We start from the raw sequence: 22,125 nt of genomic DNA, 5'->3' as shown, positions 1-22,125 counted from the left end.
GTTTGTTGTCACTTATTAATAAGCATCCTAAGCAGTGGTGTAAAAAGTACCCAATTGTCATACTTGAGTAAAAGTCAAGATACCTTAATAGAAAATGACTCAAGTAAAAGTGAAAGTCACCCAGTAAAATAATACTTGAGTAAAAGTCTAAAAGTATTTGGTTTTAAATATACTTAAGTATCAAAAGTAAAGGTATAAATCATTTAAAGTTCCTTATATTAAGCAAATTTATGGATGGCCAGGGTCACACTCAGACATCATTTACAAACAAACCATTTGTGTTTAGTGAGTCCCACAGATCAGAGGCATTAGGGATGACCAGGGATGTTCTCTTGATAAGTGTGTGAATTGGACCATTTTCGGTCCTGCTAAGTATTAAAAATGTAACGAGTATTTTTAGGTGTCGGGGAAAATGTATGGAGTAAAAAGTACATAATTTTCTTCAGGAATGTAGTGAAATAAGCCTCCCAAGTGGCGCAGTGGTCTAAGGCACTGCATCGCAGTGCTAGCTGTGCCACCAGAGATCCTGGTTCGAGTCCAGGCTCTGTCGCAGCCAGCCGTGACCGGGAGACCCATGGGGCGGCGCACAATTGGACCAGCGTTGTCCAGGTTAGGGAAGAGTTTGGCCGGCAGGGATGTTCTTGTTCCATCGCGCACCAGCGACTCCTGTAGCGGGCTGGGCGCAATGCATGCTGACACGGTCGCCAGGTGTATGGTGTTTCCTCTGACACATTGGTGTGGCTGGCTTCCGGGTTAAGCGGGCATTGTGGTTGTGTTTGTGTTTGTGTTTCGGAGGACACACCTTCGCCTCTCCCGAATCAGTACGGAAGTTGCAGCCAATTGGATACCACGGAATTGGGGAGAAAAAGGGGTAAGGGAAAGGGGAAAAGGGGTAATATAAAATAAAAAAAGTAAAAGTGGTAAAAAATATAAATAGCAAAGTGAAGTACAGATACCCAAAATAAACTTCTTAAGTAGTACTTTAAAGTATTTTTACTAAAGTACTTTACACCACTGATCCTAAGTATTTGATAGTTTTGTGGTCCACTTAAAGGAATGCTGTATATCATGAGTTATTCTCTTTTTTATTCAGAAAATATTTTTTGCAAGGGGGGCATTGAATTTTCAATATTGGTCAGGTATATCAGGAGATTATTGGCAAATAAGTTTAGTTTATATTCATTTAACAATACTGATACCTGTTACGTTTGTGTCCAGTCTAATTCTTTCTTCAAGCAGTTATATGCCGGTGCAAACAGGGGGGGAGAGAGGACATCCCTGTCTTGTGCCCCTTTTTAAAGCAATTTAATCAGATAATGTACAATATTATTTGTGTATATTTTTGCTTTAGGATATTTATATATTTTTATTAAATGTATTATTCCAGCTAGAAAGTTGAAGGCTTCCAAAGTTTTGAATAGAAAAGGACATTCAAGATGGTTGAAGGCCTTTTTGGGATCAACAGCCATTATTGATGAATCTATGTCTAATGTATTATACTAAAACATATTATTGTATTTGTTTGTAAGTGTGTATTTTTTTATAAACTCTTTTTGATTGATATGTATAAAGTTTGGTAAGACTTTTGCCATTCTATTGCTTATGAGCTTTGTTATTATTATATATCATTTCCTCTATTTCCTTTCATGTTGATTGATGCTCATGTATGATCTTTGTGGATTTCTTGTCTTGAAGCGAGACCCTGTGAACAGGAGTCTAATGGGCATGTCCCCATGAGGATGTGCATGTGGTCTGCCAAGTTATCTCAATAGCTTAAAGCAGGAATAACAGCACTCAATCTGAACATACTTACACAAACTGCTTTCTTGCCTGTCTGCACCTTGGCAGGTATCAATTGGTGGCTTCTGTATGGGTCTTGTGAAACATTGGTACCCAGATCATCGATGTGTGTGTGTTTGTGCATTCTAGGAATATTGGACCAAATACTAAACTTTTTCTCTATTTAATTTATAAGAATATTTAGGGGTGTCAATATTTTGGGGGGGACAATAATATTTGTTTTTTAACTTGTTAAACAAAATCTCTTTCTCTGAGGAATTGTATTAGTATAAATAATAATTCGTATAAAACATTTTTGGAGTATGCAATATAGCTCAGTATTTGAATGATTTATTTTGTACAGTCACTATTGCTCATCTTTATCAAGGGTGTCAATAATTTCGGAGCCCACTGTACATGCATGTGTGCCTGTCCTGCCATCCCCTTGATACATGGATACATGGCTACGCACATACAGATTTCAAACCTAAACAATGATCCATCATGAGAATCCACATCCTCTACTCGGCCACATCAGCCCACTAACAGCGGAAAAACTAATCCCGGAATCTGCTGTTAACTGTCAACTCAAAACTCCAACTCGCCCACTCACCACTAGAAAGCGACCACTGTGAATGCACACATTTAATAGCTGTGCCATCAGACTAAAGGAAGTCCTGGTGACTGATCTTTCTCTATCTGACATTCATTTTTTTTCACTCTCCAAACCAATAAAAAGAAACAAAACAATGGCAGAATTGCAACTGTAATTATCTTGTTCATTGTGATGTACTGTATTGAGGTGGCTTTCTTAGTGACGTCATATTCATATCCATACAGTTTCATAAGCTGAAGTAATAACAAAAGTACATTTGTGTGTGTGCACGTGTACGCTTGTGTGTGTTTTGTACAATTATATATTAAGCCATATAAGTACATTGTAATAACTATGCAGTATAAAAGTGCATATATTTGTTTGTTCTCACCGTACCGCTCCTGCCACTCTACTAACTTGCTGAAGTACACTCATTCCTCTTGGATTTCCTGTCACATGTCTTCAACCGCTCCCATTTATGGTCTAACTAGGGCAGGGAGTCAGGGGGGCCTCAGGCATCAGCCTTCAGCTGCCCACTGCTGTGGTCAGACCCTGCTGCCTTCCCACCAGGTTTCTCACGCTAGTCTACCTAGTGCTCAGGCCACAGACACACATCGCACACAAGTCATACACACAAATACATACACACACACACACAAAGTCATACATGCACACAAATGCATGCACATATCCACACACACACACACACACACACACACACACACACACACACACACACACACACACACACACAAATATGACACAAGGTCATAAAGACAAACACACACACATGCAGATGCTTGCACACACACACATATAGAGGCACAGTCTCTCTCTGTGAGAGACTGTGCCTGGATAAAAACCTCATCAGAGAGATAGTTACTCAACCACAGCAGACCTTGCTGGACTGTGGTAACAACCAACCAATATCAGGAAACCCGCTAATATCAAGTTAGGTACAGAGGTTGGGCTGGGCTGCCTAACTCACTGTAGCACAAAGCCAAGCTAAAACTTGCTTTTGCATGTCAATGATATTAGGGTTACACACGAATACAATTGTGAAGTTGTGTAGTGATGCCAAATAAGGTTGCACTGTTGTTTTAAATAATTGCAACATTGACATGCCGGCATAAGATCAACAAGCAATGGAATAAAGTCAATGAGTTAAAAAGTTGCAGTAAAAAAAAAGATCTTTCCACTGAAGCAACCTGCTGCCTTGTGGTCCATCTTGAACAAACAGACATCATTGTTTCAATCTAGTGTATCTCTAAATAGCAGGCACGCTCCAACTCAGGGGCAGGGGAAAAAGAGTACATTTTTTTCTACAGTTATTTTTTTGTGTGCATGTGTACTTGCATCTGTGTGTGTAAGTGTGTTTGTGCGCACATCTGTGTGTGTGTGTGTGTGCCTTAATGAGTGTGTGTGGGCACACGCACGCCTGTGTGTGTGAAAGAAGCGAGGAGTGAATGGCTTGGCTCCACATCAAAGGTCCCTGCGAGTCTCTGCATTAACGAGGCCCTTTGTTTCCTGCCTCACAGGTTTCTCCCTCCACTGCCAAGGTTCTGGCTCTGCTTGGGAGGGGAGGGCACAGTAACCTCAGGACCAAGGCCTTGTCTTCAGTAACAGCCAACATTATAGCCCTGGTGGGTAGGAGCTTTGGGCCAGTAGCTGAAAGATTGACAAGGTAAAAATCAGTCGTTCTGCCCCTGAGTTAACACACTGTTCCCCGGGCGCCGAAAAAGTGGATGTGAATTAAGGCAGCCCTCCAGACCTCTCTTATTCAGAGGGTTTGGGTTAAATGCAGTAGACACATTTCAGTTGAATACATTCAATTGTACAACTTACTAGGTATCCCCCTTTCCCTACAGCCCTGGTTGCAGAGTAGGGGAGGGCTAGGATAGAACAGTCATCACAATACCCCACTCATGGGCCCTGGTCAAAAGTAGGGCACTATATAGGAAATAGAATGCCATTTGGAATGCAACATTTGTCTCTGTATGGTAGGTCCCATCAGAGAGCATTTTTTTATGAACCAGTCCAGCTCTTTTAACTAACAACTTTAAAAGCACATGAGCTAAAGCAGTTGTGAGAGAAGATGGACCCTTTCCAATAATGGTTTGCCACTTTCTTCTCCGTAATACACTCATTCCCTTACTCAAAATGAGGCACAAGGTTAACTTACTTTTTACTTAGCAATTTACCTCCTTTTAACTTAAATGTAACTTCAAAGTAACCTAACTTTATTTAACCTTCATAAAAACAAGTGCACATTGCAGAATCTCTATTAGATTCCTAATGTCTCCTTTTCTACTGTGCTTATTATCCTCAGTTTGACTCCGCCTCACAACGCACTCAGAGGGGACACATCAATTATGTAGACCTCGGAGATGTATTCAAATAGTGTTTGTGAGAAAGTCCTAGATAATTATAGAGGAGATAACAGACAGAAATGCCTTTTTACATATTTTTCATCAAACTCCAGTTTAGAAGGAGAAAGAACTTTCCAGGTCAAAAATATGTTGTGTCCCAAATGGCACCCTATGCCCTTTATAGCAGGGTTGGGGTCATTTCCATTTCAATTCCAATCAATTCAGGAAGTACACTGAAATTACAATTCTCTTCAATGCTTTTTAAATTAGGAATTGCAATTTGCATTAGGCCTACTTTCTAAATTGACTGGAATTAAAATGGAATGGACTCCAACCCTGCTTCATAGCATACTTTATAGCATTTTTTTAATTTAACCTTTATTTAAACAGGGAGTCACATTGAGATTAAAAATCCATTTTACAAAAGAGCCCTGTATACATTACAATAACAACAGAATTCTAAAACATACACATATATGTATATGTATATAAAAAATAGAATAGTTTTGTATATAATTATAATATACCGCACCTGCTGTCTCTAATTCTGAATGCTCGGCAATGAAACTGACATTTACTCCTGAGGTCCTGACCTGTTGCACCCTCTACAACCACTGTGATTATTATTATTATTTGATCCTGCTGGTCATCTATGAACGTTTGAACATCTTGGCTATGTACTGTTATAATCTCATCCCGGCACCGCCAGAGAAGGACTGGCCACCCCTCATAGCCTGGTTCCTCTTTAGGTTTCTTCCTAGGTTCTAGCCTTTCTAGGGAGTTTTTCCTAGCCACCATGCTTCTACATCTGCATTGCTTGCTGTTTGGGGTTTTAGACTGGGTTTCTGTATAGCACTTTGTGACGTCGGCTGATGTAAAAAGGGCTTTATAAATACATTTGATTGATTGATTGATATAATTCAGCACACAATAGCAAAATAAACATATTTAATAAAAGCAATCACATTCAAATACATAGAGGTCCGCAATCAATAATGTAAACTGCCTGAGTGACACCAGTACATCTAGCTGCAGTGAACTCTGCAGATTGTTCCACAAATTAGGGGCATAAAAACAAAACACAGATTTTCCCAGATCTGTGGAGACTGAAGGGATCTCTAGTGTTATCCATTCCTGAGAATGGGTTTAGATAACTTCTAAATTCTAAACTTCATTAATGAAGTTACATATGGAGGCAGTTTCTGTCAGATTGCTTCGGAAATAAATCAAAGAGAATGCAGCTCTCTTCTTACAGACAGAGAGGTCCATCCCACATTTTTATACAGACTACAATGATGAGAACTAAAATTCTCCCCTGTGATAAAACGTATTGCGGAATGGTAGACTGCGTCCAAAAGTTTCAAAACAGAGGTTGTCGCATGCATGTGTCACGACTTCTACTGAAGTTGATGCCCCTCCTTGTTCGGGTGGTGCTCGGCGGTCGACGTCACCGGTCTTCTAGCCACCATTGATCAGTTTTTCATTTTCCATTGGTTTTGTCTGGTCTCTTTACACACCTGTTTCATATCCCAGTAATTATATATTGTGTATTTAACCCTCTGATTCCCCTCATTTCTCTGTCGGTGATTGTTTGTTTGTTATGTACGTGTTGTTTCTATATCGGTGTGCGACGGGTTATTGTTTTACCCGGATTCTTTTCTACGTTGGTTTTGGAAATAAATATTCCATTTTTAAACCACTCTGTTTTCTCCTGCGCCTGACTTCCCTGCCACCTACATACACGGACTATGACAGCATGAAAACATACAATACAGGGAGAAGCATTGTTTGAACAATCGTTCTCCTATTTTCAATACTGAGGCATGATTTATTTCAATATTAAAAAACAATCTTGGATCTTAGCTTCTTAGTCACATTTTCTATATGCTTTACGAAGGACAACTTGTCATCAATCCAGACACCCAGGTACTTATATTGAGAAACAAGTTCAATTTGGCTCCATTTTAATCGCAAATATGCAGGTCCTCAGGGTCAACATTTCGTGACCTAGAGAACAGCATGAGCTTGGTTTTACTTGTATTTAACACTAATTTAAGATCTGTAAGCGATTTCAGAATTGAATCAAAGTCATGCTGAAGTTCAAGAATGGCCTGCTGCACTGAGGTGGCACAGGAATACAAAACTGTGTCATCTGCATAGAGATGAATGTTACAAGTATTAACATTGTTTCCTATGTCATTAATATACAATGTGAACATTAATGGACCCAAAATCGAACCCTGAGTAACATCTTTTTGAATCTCAAGAAATTCAGATTTAACCCCATCTGTTAAGATGGCCTGAGTTCTGTCGCTAAGATAACTCAAAAAAATAAAAAGATCATTCTGAAACCATAAACAGGCTGTATATCCAAGGCCTATTTTTGATAACTTCTTCAGCAAAACAAAATGATCAACAGTGTTGAACGCCTTTGACCTGTCAATAAACAAGGCAGCACAGCTCTTTTTAGCATCCAAGGCATTGACAAGATCATTAACAACTAGTTGCTGTGGTAGTACTATGCCCAGGCCTAAACCCTGATTGGTTTATATTAAAAATACAATTATCAGATAAAAAGGAACGAAGTTGTACATTATCCAAGGATTCAAGAATCTTAGCTAAGAAGATTGTCTTGAAATGGAGCGATAGTTGTTAAGATCATTTGTATCCCTACCCTTATGGAGTGGCCGCATATATACGGATTTCCATGCTTTTGGAATACTTCCTGATAACAATGTCAAATTAAAAATATGGGCTACTGAGACAGCCATAAAGGGAGCTGCACACTTAAGCAGACCAGACTCCAAATGATCAGCCCCTGTGGATTTTTTTGTCTAATGTTAGCAAAGCATTGAGGACTTCTTTATCAGTGAATTTCTGAAAGCAAAACTCCTGACCAGAATTTTCAGTATCATTCAATAGAGTAGACAAACTACTATTCAAACATATAGCCCGCAGAGATAAAATGGTGATTAAATGCATTAATGATATCAATTTTGTCAGTAATAGTGTCAGAATCTAAATTAATTTATTGGGGGAGAGAAGAGGAGACACAAGCCTTCAGTGACGTAACAGCTTTCCAAAATGTAGCTGGGTTCCCAGTACATTCAGATAGTGTATTAACATAATCAGATTTTTCTTTTTTAACTAGTTTTACACACAGATTTCTCAATCGCCTGAAAGACTGCCAGTCTGGGCACGAGTCTGTGAATCTAGCTTTGGCCCAGGAAGCATCTCTGTTGTGTATGACTTCAGATAGCGCTGGACTGAACCAAAGGCAAGACCTATTTTTAATTCTCAGTTTTTTAAAGGGAGCATGTTTATCTACAATACAATGTAAAACATTTGTGAAGTGGTTCAGAGCCAACTCTGGGTCAGGTATAGATGCAATACAATCAAAGTCACCAAAATAAAGGTCACAAAAAAAATCCTGTTCATTAAATGTTTAAAATTCCTCATTGATAAAACGAGGTTTGGATCTAGGCGTCCGTATATCCCTGACACATGCAATGGGACAGTGGTCACTAATATCCAAAGAAAATTAGGGGGTGTGTTAAATGCGGAAGACACATTTCAGTTGAATACATTCAGTTGGACAACTGACTAGCCACCCCCCCAAAATACCCCACTCCCAGCATATTTATCTGGAGTATTTGTAAATATGAGGTCAATCAAAGTCGATTTCATAGGGTCCTTAAGTTTGGACGAGTAGGCTTTGTAATCAGCTGGGACAAATTTCGATTAGTACAAAAATCCTTTAAACAGTCAGCAGCCTTCGTTCCCCATGCAAGATTAAAATCTCCAGCGATCAACACCTCTGGGGTAGTAAAAATGGCAATTAAATCAGAATCAGTGAGTTTGTTTAGTACACACTTCTTGGAGGAAAGTGGACGATAGATTCCTATAACTGTTATTTTTGAGTTTGAACCGAGCTGAAGACTTAAAGCCAACAATTCAAATTGTTTAGGACTGGAAGTAGCCTTTAACAGAGACACAGAAATAAGATTGTTTGTGTAAATAGCAACACCACCCCCTTTGCCTTTCCTATCAACCCTAAACACATTGTAACCATCCATAGCAACCTCAGAGTCCAGGGTTTTATCAGTTAATCAGGTTTCAGATAAAATACAAATATCAGGGTCTGCCTGAGAGGCCCAGATCTTGACAAGGTCCATTTTTAGGTAATAAACTACGAATGTTAAGATGTAAACATGTCAAACCTTTTTCAATTCAAGTCAGATTACTTTGAGATTTCAGAACAACAGGAGACTCAAAGATTGGATTATACCTATTAGGAAAAGAAAACAAAGTAGGAATAGCAATGACATTTCTCTTGTCACGTCCTAACCATAGAGAGCTCTTATTTTCTATGATAGAGTAGGTCAGGGCATGACTGGGGGGTTATTCTAGTTTATTTTTCTATGTTTGGTTCTAGTTTCTGTTTTTTCTATGTTGTTTTTTTTGGATGATCCTCAAATAGAGGCAGCTCGTCATCGTTGTCTCTAATTGGGGATCATATTTAAGTAGTTGTTTTTCCCACCTTTGTTTGTGGGAGATTATTTTGAGTTAGTGCATGTAGCACCTCTTCGTTTATGGTTTATTGTATGTCTTGCATAGTTTCACATTATAATAAAATCTGTGGAACGATATTCACGCTGCGCCTTGGTCCGTTCCTACACACAGATGTGACATCTCCATTTAACACCATTAGGCATGTCACCACTTTCAGATACAACATGTGGAACTCTCATAGTGACCAAAGAGGAGATGGTAAAAACTGACTTAAATGTAATGCTAATATTGTCCTCACATCAATTTAGTTGACCAAGAACCTTTCCCATGTTTGATGACAACACCTATAAGGAATAGTAACCTCATACATCTGATTAATTACTCTCATTTACAGGGATTCACATTCAAGGGCTCTTCATATTTGTTGAATGATGGAATCCTTCATGGGGAAAAAAATATATATAAAATTAGGCTGTCGAAAAGATTTGCTAAGGTTCAGTATTGCACATTGGATGCTGCTTGAGAGAACATGTTTTTGGTTGGAGAGAAACTACCAATAAAACGCACACAAGTGGTTCCAGTTAAGAGCTGTTCCCTTCGATGTGGCGTAGCCTCAATGAAAGGATATGATTTAATTACTTTGCTGCTTTAATGTGCCTGAAGTTTATTTAGAAAGCAGAGTATATAATTTGTTTTATAGGAACTGCAATTTATCCTTTGTGCTGTAATCTGTACAAAAGAGAGTGGTTTCCCTTGCAAATGATTAAGAAACGGAAAAACCAAAGTTCTAACTTGAAATGATTCCAATTGTTCAGGCTTAGTGATATCTGAGAAGGAAAATGCATATCTGAGACGCCAATGCACCAACATGTATAGCAAACAGGTTTAACTTCTGTGGAACTCGAGAAATGTTGCAGGATTCCACATCATGTGTACAACATCACCCCCAGACACAGGTCTGTCTTACAAACTTGATCTGAGTTCAACCCGTTGACATTATAGTAACTACTTATGTGCCATTAATATTTGCATTGGGTTACCGTAAACTGCTGCCTGAAGCAATATTACCAATGGTATATTTTTCTCTCGACATGAAGTGCTACTGTTGGCAGGCAGTGTTTTTTTCTTTCCTTTTTTGGTGTTTCCTGCCCCTAAGGCAGAGAGAGCAGAGAGTATAATTTACTGACGTCATGGCTGCAATTACCATAGAGGAGATAAGAGAGGAGGATACAGAGGCTGGTGTGTGAGTGAGTCATGCAAACGCACAGACTGATAAGAAGGATTTGAGTCCAACAAAGATCGATCAAATTAATCAAATCCAAAACTCACACACAGTCAAGTCCAACGAAGGAACAAGCACAGACACCACCTCAAGGATATGTGAAACCAATGTAAGCACAGAAAGAGAGACACACAAAAGTGCCAAAGATGCGAGAACTTGTGAAGTAAGCCACATAGAGAAACTGGTTCTACGAAAAACAGCTGTCTATATTTAATCAATTCGAATAAACAAGGAGTTTAAACAACTCATTTATAATTTAGATTTGCATACATTAAACTGCTCATTTTAATCTTTTTATTAATATGCATGGCCAATATTGTATAAATATGCAGCTTTATGCAAATACTAGGTACATTTTCTGTTTGTATTTAATTCTATTTCCCAGCTGTGGTTCATCATTTTCTTTCAAGGCAACAGATTAAGTCAAATATTAAGTCACAGCATGGGAGCGTATAAATATTTCTCAATTAAAACTCAGAAGACCATGCTACTGTATCAGCATAAAAAATGCATGAAGTGAAAAAATAAAAAACAGTCAGGGGAGACCTGTTTTGGTTGTCTCACGGGTTGGTTGTCATAGTGCTTATTACTCGCAATCTACAGGATGCTGTGTAATAATTGTAAGATTAAAATGTGTGAATTCTTTGAAAGAACTCATCCACCTGTTCAATTCATGTCAGCATGACAAAACATGGAGGTAGTGCTGAGCGATTAGTGCTTTTAGAGGTTGGTTCGATTTCGATTCAATTATAAAAAAATAATCACGGTTTTTGATTTCGGTTTGGATTATTTGGGTTAAATGCTGTAACACAGAATAAAACAATGAGTAAAAGTCCCATGATGGTAGTGACTGCCCATTACTGCTTATCTCTTATATAGCATCATTTATTCACATTACTTTACCAAAATATTTCAGTTGTTGTGTATATTACATTTGTTTTATTTGATGACTTTATTATTTAATTCCAATTCATAATCTCCTCTCTATATAGCTGCTGCATATGCTGTTTTACAAAATTACTATTTTGTAGATCTTCAAAGTAAATGAGGCTTAATTTTATGACTGCTGAATACCAACTATCAATCACTTAGATCATGTATTTTCAGGTAGAGATACCACGCGAAGCAACAGCTGCTCTCTTTTTCCACAATCACGCATTCTTCTGCCTCTCAGTCCATAATTTGCTCACTCACACATAATTTGCACATACAGTTATACTGACTCTAAGCACCCGCACACCCATTCACATACAAGCTGCTACTCTGTTTATCTTATATCCTGTTGCCTAGTCCCCTTACCCCTTAAATATTTCCTGTATATAGTATGCTTACTTACTTACTTACTTACTTACTTTATTGTGTCTCATATTTCCTATTCTTGTGTGTTTTTTCTAGTGTTACATTGTTTTTTATTATTGCATTGTTGGGTTTTGAGTTTACAAGAAAGGCAATTCACTGTACTTGTGCATATGACTTTAAAACTTGAAACTCATCTGTAGTTAGCATAAAAGAAACAAAGACCACAACTAGCTGCGCAATGGATTATGGTCATTGTAGTTAATTACAAAGTTTTATGCGCTAAACTATGTAGAAAATTGTTGGAAACTACAACTACAACTCCTTACTACATCGCACAGTTAAGGCTGGATCTGATTTGTCACTCAAGAGCAATGGTGTAAAAAGAACCCAATTGTCATACTTGAGTAAAAGTAAAGATACCTTAATAGAAAATTACTCAAGTAAAAGTGAAAGTCACCCAGTAAAATACTACTTTAGTAAAAGTCTAAAAATATTTGGTTTTAAATAGACTTAAATATCAAAAGTAAATTGAATTGCAAAAATATACTTAAGTATCAAAAGTAAAAGTATAAATAATTTCAAATTGCTTATAATAAGGAAATCGGACAGCACAATTGTATTGTTTTTTTAATTTACGGATAGTCAAGGGCACACTACAACACGCAGACATAATTTACAAATGAAGCCTGTGTGTTTAGTGAGTCCTCCAGATCAGAGGCAGTAGGGATGATCAGGGATGTTCTCTTGATAAGTGCGTGAATTGGACCATTTTCCGGTCCTGCTAAGCATTCAAAATGTACTTTTCGGTGTCAGGGAAAATGTATAGAGTAAAAAGTACATTATTTTCTTTAGGAATGTAGTGAAGTAAAAGTAGTCCAAAATATAAAAAGTAAAGTACAGATATCCCAAAAAAACGACTTATGTAGTACTTTAAAATATTTTTACTTAAGTACTTTACACCACTGCTCAAGAGAAACTAGATTTCGGCTTATCACTCCACCATTACATTGAGGTGAGGGGATTTATGTGTTTTTCATAGGTGAAAGTAAAAATAAGATGTCTTGGTACTTTCTTTATGAACATTTGAATTATGGCAGTATACATGAAAAATGTTGTTGAAAAGAGGAAAGGGAGAGCTACATTCCAAACCTATTTCTAAGTTGCTTGGTCAAGCCATGTGGTAACTAGCATCTTTGGGGGGTGGTTGGGATGGTTGTCACATGGAATGTGGGGTTAGTTGTCACTATCAACTCCATTATAACCATATTGTTCAGGGACATTGCCACTGCCAGTATACAATAAATACCAAGCTCTTTTCTGCTGTTGCTATAGAGACCTCTCTTCCCAGTAAACACCTTTGGCTAACATATCAAAATGTGTTGGGAGTATGTAGTGTGGTGACATTTTGCACATTGGAAAGACGTCGCCAGGACATCGGAATATAATGTAGATGCCATGGCCTATGTATAAACAATATATAGAGCTGTAGAATTTAGAATGCAGGTATTCTAAATACGTGTCTGTGAAACGTCTTGCATCTCACACAATTCTTTTCTGTCACACACCCACACATGTACACAAACACACACATACACACACATATTTACTGAAAATATCATAAGTTGTTCTCAAGGCATAAAATGCAGAATTTTGTTAGGAGTATAGTTCGATCTAAGAAAGGCTATTTCTAAGAATGTTTGCTAAATTGCTTCATTTCCTGTTACAAAAGGAATAAGCTACTAGCAAACATTGTGACAACCAACCCCTTACTGTGTGACAACCAACCCTGTGATGGGGCTGGTTGTCACAAGTTGACAGTGTTTGATGGCTTATAACTCAATGTCGGAATAAGATATGATGATAAAAAAGGGTTCCTATTTCAACCCAATAGCTTGGTGTTTCTATTAATGTTGACAAGAGTCTTGTAAGATGTACTGGTGCTGAGAAATACACATGGGTAAAAAGTGACAGCCAACCCCGGCCTCCGCTATTTGTTTGACAAGGCACCCAGACACCAAGTATTCATCTTTGAACTACATTCTATTTTCCCCTCCAAATTTGTTTTGCATCGATCACATAGTTTAATTCCAGCAAATTGCTGTTTTTTGAGATTACAACTGAATCCATGTGCTCTAGAGACTAGCTGCAACATTTCATGCCTCTTTTATTGATGAGCTTGACTCATTTTCTGATGGTTTACAGGGGATGTCCTAAATGTCTCTGATGGTTAACAGGGGATGTCCTACATGTCTCTGATGGTTTACAGGGGATGCCCTACATGTCTCTGATGTTCTCACTATGTCAATACAAATCTCACATCAATATTTCTACAACTTCACAAATTTTGGGCAAACATGGTTTTATGGTTTTGTTTCTAAATATGTAGTGTATATGAAGGAGCTATGTTTTACTCTCAGCATCCCTGATCTCTCTCTCTTTATAAATCCTATGTATGGTATACACAACATGCGCATCCAATGAAATGCTGACTTGCAGGTTCCTTCTCAACAATGCAACAACAATAAGAAAGAATCAAATTTAAGAATACGAACATAAAGAAAATAGCATAAGTACAACACAGAAAGGCACAATTTATAGTACAATATTTACACCTGTTTTGTGGAAGGGGGAATTGGAGGGCAAGTGTTTAAATTGTGCAGTATTTAGCAATCATAATAAGAGTCTGGTAGAAGTGTGTGTGTTTGTGTTCAACAATGTATATATATATATTTTTTTACCTTTATTTAACTAGGCAAGTCAGTTAAGAACAAATTATTATTTACAATGACGGCCTACACCGTCCAAACCCGGACGACGCTGGGCCAATTGTGCGCCGCCCTATGGGACTCCCAATCACGGCCAGTTGTGATTCAGCCTGGAATCGAACCAGGGTGTCTGTAGTGACGCCTCAAGCACTGAGAGGCCTTAGACCACTGCACCACTCAAATGTATAACAATGTTTTAACAATGTTATAACAATGTTACATAACTAGATTGCATTGTGGGAAATATCTATCAATGCAGAAGAATCTGAAAGACCGTTTGCTCACGTGTCTTTTATCCAGGACTTCGGTTCAGTGTTTGCTAAAAACAAGCAACTTTATCCATGATGAAGCGTTAAAAGATGAATATGGCCAACAGGCTCTGAGGTGATGTCTCTTTAAGAGCGGAACCCTCTGCTGAAACAACCCCCAACAAGTCATCCAATCTGTCAATCACTGGTCGGAGATCTTTGATGTTGGGAGTCCTCGCCTTGTTTCGAGCTCAAATGCGCTATTTGTTGCTGCGGAGCAACATTACTTTCAACTTGCAGGGCCGCTCCACAGCAGAGCAACTTTTGTTTTGTTTTATACTTTGGCCGTATCTGAGCGCAACAATTTAGGGAGGTTTAGGTTAATAGGAAGTTTCCTTGATTTTTTCAAAGGAGCACTCGGCTGATTAGGGTAATTTTCAAAGCAACATGCCTCAGCTCAGTAGTGGCGGAGGAGATGATCAAGGAGCAAACGATGAAATGATATCCTTCAAGGATGAAGGCGAACAAGATGAGAAAATTCAAGAAAACGCTTTCACAGAAAGGGACTTAGCTGACCTCAAGTCGTCTCTGGTTAATGAATCGGAGACAAGTTCGAACGCAACGGTAGGTAGACTACAGAGTCTTATGTTATGCGCTGCTTGTGAGGTTGAAAGGGGTCTTGGGATGAAACTTTTCGCTCTTGTTCAAAGTCATTCTCAGGTTACTAATCTATGTTTAATGTTGCTTTGGACACTCAGGCGGTCAGACGAGGTCAGCAAAACGAACATAGAGGTTATCAAGAGAAACACCGGGAGCACCTCGACAGCGGTAAGAACTAGACAGTAGCTGAATTAGACTAACTGTACCTCAGTAAAACAAGTTGTCTGTGATTTCTGACAATACTGTGCTGTTGCATCATAGACTGACTGTAAAAGGAAGGTGTTGCTTTCCCTGGGCTACATAGGTTATAACATGGTAATAAGGTTTCAAGTAGCTTCAGTCTGAAAGTCCTAAAGAAAATCTAAATTAAAGCATGCTTTAACTTAACATTAGGTTTATATATTGTCCCAATGGGGCAAAATCGGCCAAAGACACAAATGTATGCTTGCTGTGCTGAACCTCAGGGCAGCTACAAGTTATTTAAAGTTAGAAATGCTCTCTAGTTCATTAACAATGTTTGCATATGTCAAGTAACTCACAAAACGTTGTCCACTTATGCATTCAGCTGAAAGGTTGAAAACAAGCCATGTGGATCAATGACCCGCTGTTTGGACAGCCTGTAAAGATGCATTGCACATTTTAAGTTACCATCAACACTCTAGACTGGAGAGATCAGTGGCTAGCCATTCTATTGGGTGACAAACAACAAAGGATTGGGGTTTGGCTGTGTTTTTGTGATGCAAGATTACGGCTGTCACTTTGTCTCACAAATATGTTACAGTAGTAAAACAAGTCTGTAACATAAAATCTGTCTTAAGAGCTCTATCATTATTTGTCAAATACTTTTTCCAATAGTAAAAAACTGCTTATTATAACCGTTTTCACTACAATAGTTAACCAAAAAGTGTTTCTTTGAAGTTAAAGTAATATCAGAAAACATCTCATCTCACATCTTTGTCTTTCTCCACAGTGTCCAAACATCAAGATGGAGGAATGTATAAAACAGCGTATCCAGGGTACCCGTTTCTCATGCTGCCTGACCCATACATCCCCAACGGATCAGTGTCACCATCTGTAAGTCCACATCAGTTCTTCATTCTGTTGAATCATTATGGATCATTATTCCAAGTCTCCCAATGAAACTATTTGTCTATTATACCAGAAGTATGCAAGGACAACAAACGAAGGGAATTAGAAAGTCTAAGAAAAGACCATCTAAAGTTGTATGTATCACTGATGTGAATTCCATCCGCACCCTCATACAACCCTGAATATGGTCAGAACCAGTAGCACATCAAAAACAAAACACATTTTAAGGCGTGACTAACTGACACTGAGAACGGTTACATGCACGCAGTAATATGATTATTGTAGATAGTCAGATTACTATAATACCTCGATTAATACATTTACATGCTTTGCAAGAACAATTTCCCTAATAATCCTGTTTACATGGACACATCTGAAATCAGGCTACCTGATGGGATTTTTAATAAATGCAGAAAATTGCAAATCAAAATAAACCTTCTACCACAGTTACCATGTTATTCTGAGTTGGTATAAAGTGTATAATATTTGTATTTGAAAACGACTTTTAAGATGCACACTTCCGGTTGTTCCGAACTCAGAACTCACTTCACTAGCGCTAAAGAGAGAGGCTCGCTCGGCTGGTGCTATCACATGCGCAAATCAAATACACCACTGGAACTCTGATTAAGCTGTTTACATGTCCTAATAATACGACAGATTTCTCAGAAAACAAGGTGTTTTAATCTGCGTATGCTTATTAAATTATGACCGTACGCTGATTAAGATCGCAGAGTAATGTGTTTACATGACTAATGCCATATTCGGCCTACTGCCATAATCAGTTAAATATCTAGTTATAAATGAGCATGTAAACAAGCTCAATGTGTTGACTCCCTCATTTTGCTTACACTGTTGTCTGTTGGTAGTTTAAAACGTATAACTTAAAGCTGCAATCAGCAGTTGAAACAATATAAAAGTGTACTCCCCACAACTGTTTAGGTAAAAAGCAAGGGGGATAGGACTGGAGAAAAGTAACCACTCTCAAATTCAAAGACAGAGGTATGGATGCAAGGACAGACCATCCATGATCTCAAAATGATAGTTTTTACCATGTTTTTAGGCGATACAGTGTTTGTTTACATTTACTTTGTTTACAAACATTGAAGTAAAACAAGCTTACATTTTGTGTTCTGATGTGGTATGACAGTTGAACTAAGCTCATGAGGTATTTATAAGTTATATTCTTCAAGAATCAGTGGTTACATATCATTAATTTATAAGTCCAAAAATGGATGTAGCAACTGCTGATGGTCCCTTTCAACAAGGAACTATGCATCTTTCATCAGGTGAAGCACATTCTTCGATGTTAAATCTGTAAAAACAGTAAGCACTCATATTAAGCATGGTGTTTTGAAAAGCATACGTTTCTGTCATCGTTCATTCTACTCCAACAGTCTTTCTTTGGTGTGTTCTGAAAGAAACGCTAGCGCAATCAGAAGCTCTGTTTCAAATGGGGTCAGACATGAGTCCTAGCCATGTTGTCACTCAAATTACCTACAAGTGTCAAGTGGTGTGTGTGTGTGTGTGTGTGTGTGTGTGTGTGTGTGTGTGTGTGTGTGTGTGTGTGTGTGTGTGTGTGTGTGTGTGTGTGTGTGTGTGTGTGTGTGTGTGCGTGTATGCACGTTTGTGAGACAAATCTTATATAGACCAAAAACAGCCTTCCGTTTGTATTATAAGTAATGGCTACGTTTGTCTCCAAATGCATCAGATCATTTATAAAATAAGGAACACATTTTATTGAGACGTTATTACATAGACATCAGTTATCATTACGTAGTAAAAACACACACTGTTAAAACGCCTCTTAACTATTTCCATTTATATGTCCAGAAATGAATGTGCTGCCACCTCTTTCTTGTCATGAATGCATCCCCATCGTCTTATCCTTAATTGCCTCACAGCGCAAAGCACGGAGGTTCTCAAATATTGTTTTGGGAATAAAGAGCACTTTCTTCTGTGTGTGAGTGTGTCTCCTCGGCTTCATACAATGCTCACTTGTTGCTTCCCTTGTAATTACCCGGCAGCAGCACTGTAGCTGCAGCTCTATCGACCTGCCACTTGAAAGGAAGGGAGGATGGTGTAGATGGTGATTATAGCTTGGGACATGGCAGTGGGGCGCGAGGGGAAACCGGGCTGTGGATCCCCTCCTGTTTGGTTCTCCAGTTGTAATGTTTACATTGTATTCACTTCCCCCCACCCGCAGGCTTCTATCTCAGCTTAGGTGGTCTCTCATCTTTACAGGGGTTCATTTGTTGCTTTCATTTATCTTTGTTCTTTTTAATTGACAGATTATGTGTATAATTTTTTTGTCTGTTGTTTAGGCATGCCAAATGTCCTGGCAAAAACAAGACTTTGTATACTATCCATACGACTAGTATTAGACTATTGAAAGGAGAATTCTAAAACCATTTTTTTATGAAAAGATGTACATTTCCTTCATGAGTTCAAAGGCCTCACTAAACAGATCGTCTAATTAGCTCATTCTTCCCCCAGATATTTGAATAACAATCATTATTTCAGGATGAATGTTATTAAACTCTTCAAAAGAATTTCACAAACATCTCACATCTATTCTGTTCACAGAAATCATTTTACAGTGTCTTAAAACAAAAGGCATGGGTCTGGAAAGTGTGTTCCTCCTAAGCTGAGCGCATCCTAATATCCCTGTTATAGCGTTGTTTCGTGGGACATGCCAGGGAATTATGTTGTGGATCTAACATTAATGTAGATATCAGTTGTCCTTCCAGAGACAGTGTTTAAAGAAGGCGATTTGAGACAATCCCAGATTCTGTACTAGATTTCCCTTAGCTTTCCTCTGAACAAAGCTTCCTCCTGAGTGTGTATCTGTGAATGGAGTAGGGTTAGTAATGCTCTGGATTACCAGAAGACATTGTTTAACTTGAGGGGATCAGTAGAAGAGGTTCGCCTGGAAGAGTCAAACCCCTGTGATGGAGGAGAGCTACCAGAATACACTCCTCCTGGTCTCTCCATCTCACTCCTCTCTCTGCCTCCTCTCTCTGCCTCCTCTCTCTGCCTCCTCTCTAGCTCTATCCTCACCACAATACACTCCTCCTGATCTCTCCATCTCGCTCCTCTCTCTGCCTCCTCTCTCTGCCTCCTCTCTCTGCCTCCTCTCTCTGCCTCCTCTCTAGCTCTATCCTCACCACAATACACTCATTCTCATCTCCCTATCCATCTCGTTCCTCTCTCTGCCTCCTCTCTCCATCTCTCTCCTCTCCATCTCTCTCTACCTATCTCCATCTCTCTCATCTCCACCTCTCTCCTCTCTCTGCCTTCTCTCTACCTCTCTCTCTCTACCTCTCTCCCCTTTCTGCCTCCTCTCTATCACTCTCTTCTCTCTTTCGCTTCTCATTCTGTCTTCTCTTCTAATCTCCCCTCTCCTTCTCACCCCTACCTATCCCCACCTACCCTAACCTATCCCTACCTGTCCCTACCCATCCTACCTATCCCTACCTGGCCCTACCCGTCCCTACCTGTCCCTACCTGTCTCTACCTGTCTCTACCTGTCTCTACCTATCCCTACCTACCCCTACCATCTCTACCCCTGCCTACCTGTCCCTACCCATCCTACCTATCCCTACCTGTCCCTACCTGTCTCTACCTATCCCTACCTACCCCTACCATCTCTACCCCTGCCTACCTGTCTCTACCCATCCTACCTATCCCTACCTGTCCCTACCTGTCTCTTACCTATCCCTACCTACCCCTACCATCTCTACCCCTGCCTACCTGTCCCTACCTGTCTCTACCTATCCCTACCTGTCCCTACCTGTCTCTACCTATCCCTACCTACCCCTACCATCTCTACCCCTGCCTACCTGTCCCTACCTGTCTCTACCCATCCTACCTATCCCTACCTGTCCCTACCTGTCTCTACCTATCCCTACCTACCCCTACCATCTCTACCCCTGCCTACCTGTCCCTACCTGTCCCTACCCATCCTACCTACCCCTACCTGTCTCTAACTATCCCTACCTGTCCCTACCCATCCTACCTATCCCTACCTGTCCCTACCTGTCTCTACCTATCCCTACCTACCCCTACCATCTCTACCCCTGCCTACCTGTCCCTACCTGTCTCTACCCATCCTACCTATCCCTACCTGTCCCTACCTGTCTCTACCTATCCCTACCTACCCCTACCATCTCTACCCCTGCCTACCTGTCCCTACCTGTCCCTACCCATCCTACCTACCCCTACCTGTCTCTAACTATCCCTACCTGTCCCTACCTATTCCTACCTGTCCCTACATGTCTCTACCTATCCCAACCTGTCCCTACATGTCTCTACCTACCCCTACCTGTCTCTAACTATCCCTACCCATTCTACCTATCCCTACCTACCCCTACCTATCCCTACCTATCCCTACCTACCCCTACCTATCCCTACCTACCCCTACCTATCCCTACCTACCCCTACCTACCCCTACCTACCCCTACCTGTCCCTACCTGTCCCTACATAACCCTACCTACCCCTACCCGTCCCTACCTCCCCTACCTGTCCCTATCTATCCTACCTACCCCTACCTATCGTTACCTGTCCCTACATAACCCTACCTACCCCTACCCGTCCCTACCTGTCCCTACCTGTCCCTATCTATCCTACCTCCCCCTACCTGTCCCACCTGTCCCTACCTAACCCTACCCATCCCTACCTACCCCTACCTGTCCCTACCTGTCCCTACCCGTCCCTACCTACCCCTACCTACCCCTACCTATCCCTACCTACCCCTACCCATCCATACCTACCCCTACCCATCCCTACCTACCCCTACCTATCCCTACCTATCCCTACCCATCCCTACCTATCCCTACTCTCCCTACCCATCCCTACCCTCCCCTACCTACCCCTAACCATCCCTACCTACCCCTACCCAGCCCTACCTACCCCTACCCATCCCTACCTACCCCTACCCATCCCTACCCACCCCTACCCATCCCTACCCATCCCTACCTATCCCTACTCATCCCTACCCACCCCTACCTACCCCTACCCATCCCTACCTACCCCTACCCACCCCTACCCATCCCTACCTATCCCTACCTATCCCTACCTACCCCTACCCACCCCTACCTATCCCTACCCATCCCTACCTACCCCTACCCCTACCTATCCCTACCCATCCCTACCTACCCCTACCTATCCCTACCCATCCCTACCTACCCCTACCCATCCCTACCCATCCCTACCTACCCCTACCTATCCCTACCCATCCCTACCTACCCCTACCCATCCCTACCCATCCCTACCCACCCCTACCCACCCCTACCTATCCCTACCCATCCCTACCTACCCCTACCCACCCCTACCTACCCCTACCCATCCCTACCCATCCCTACCTATCCCTACTCATCCCTACCCACCCCTACCTACCCCTACCCATCCCTACCTACCCCTACCCACCCCTACCCACCCCTACCTATCCCTACCCATCCCTACCTACCCATCTCTACCCATCCCTACCTACCCCTACCCATCCCTACCTACCCTTACCTATCCCTACCC

General features: G+C 40.4%; 1 protein-coding gene across 12 annotated transcripts in view; it reads left to right on the top strand.

Moving 5' to 3' along the window:
* The first annotated feature begins 15,037 nt into the window (after positions 1-15,037).
* The window catches only part of LOC106603814 (transcription factor 7-like 2), a 96,803-nt gene continuing 89,715 nt past the window's right edge, over positions 15,038-22,125 (top strand). For 6 of the 12 annotated variants that reach the window (XM_014197973.3, XM_014197971.3, XM_082974742.1 and 3 more), the window contains exons 1-3: positions 15,039-15,473; positions 15,608-15,677; positions 16,480-16,583. In XM_014197973.3, coding sequence (XP_014053448.1) covers positions 15,297-15,473; positions 15,608-15,677; positions 16,480-16,583 — 351 coding nt within the window. In that variant the 5' untranslated portion in view covers positions 15,039-15,296. Of the gene's footprint in view, positions 15,474-15,607; positions 15,678-16,479; positions 16,584-22,125 lie in introns of all 12 variants that reach the window. The other 6 variants (XM_014197972.3, XM_014197970.3, XM_014197974.3 and 3 more) reach the window with 3 other exon arrangements.

This window comes from Salmo salar, chromosome 04 (genome assembly GCF_965601325.2).
Source record: "Salmo salar chromosome 04, fSalSal1, whole genome shotgun sequence".
In the NCBI taxonomy this organism is placed as follows: domain Eukaryota; kingdom Metazoa; phylum Chordata; class Actinopteri; order Salmoniformes; family Salmonidae; genus Salmo; species Salmo salar.
The sequence above is the reverse complement of the archived record's forward strand: the minus strand, read 5'-3'. Positions and strand labels throughout refer to the sequence as shown.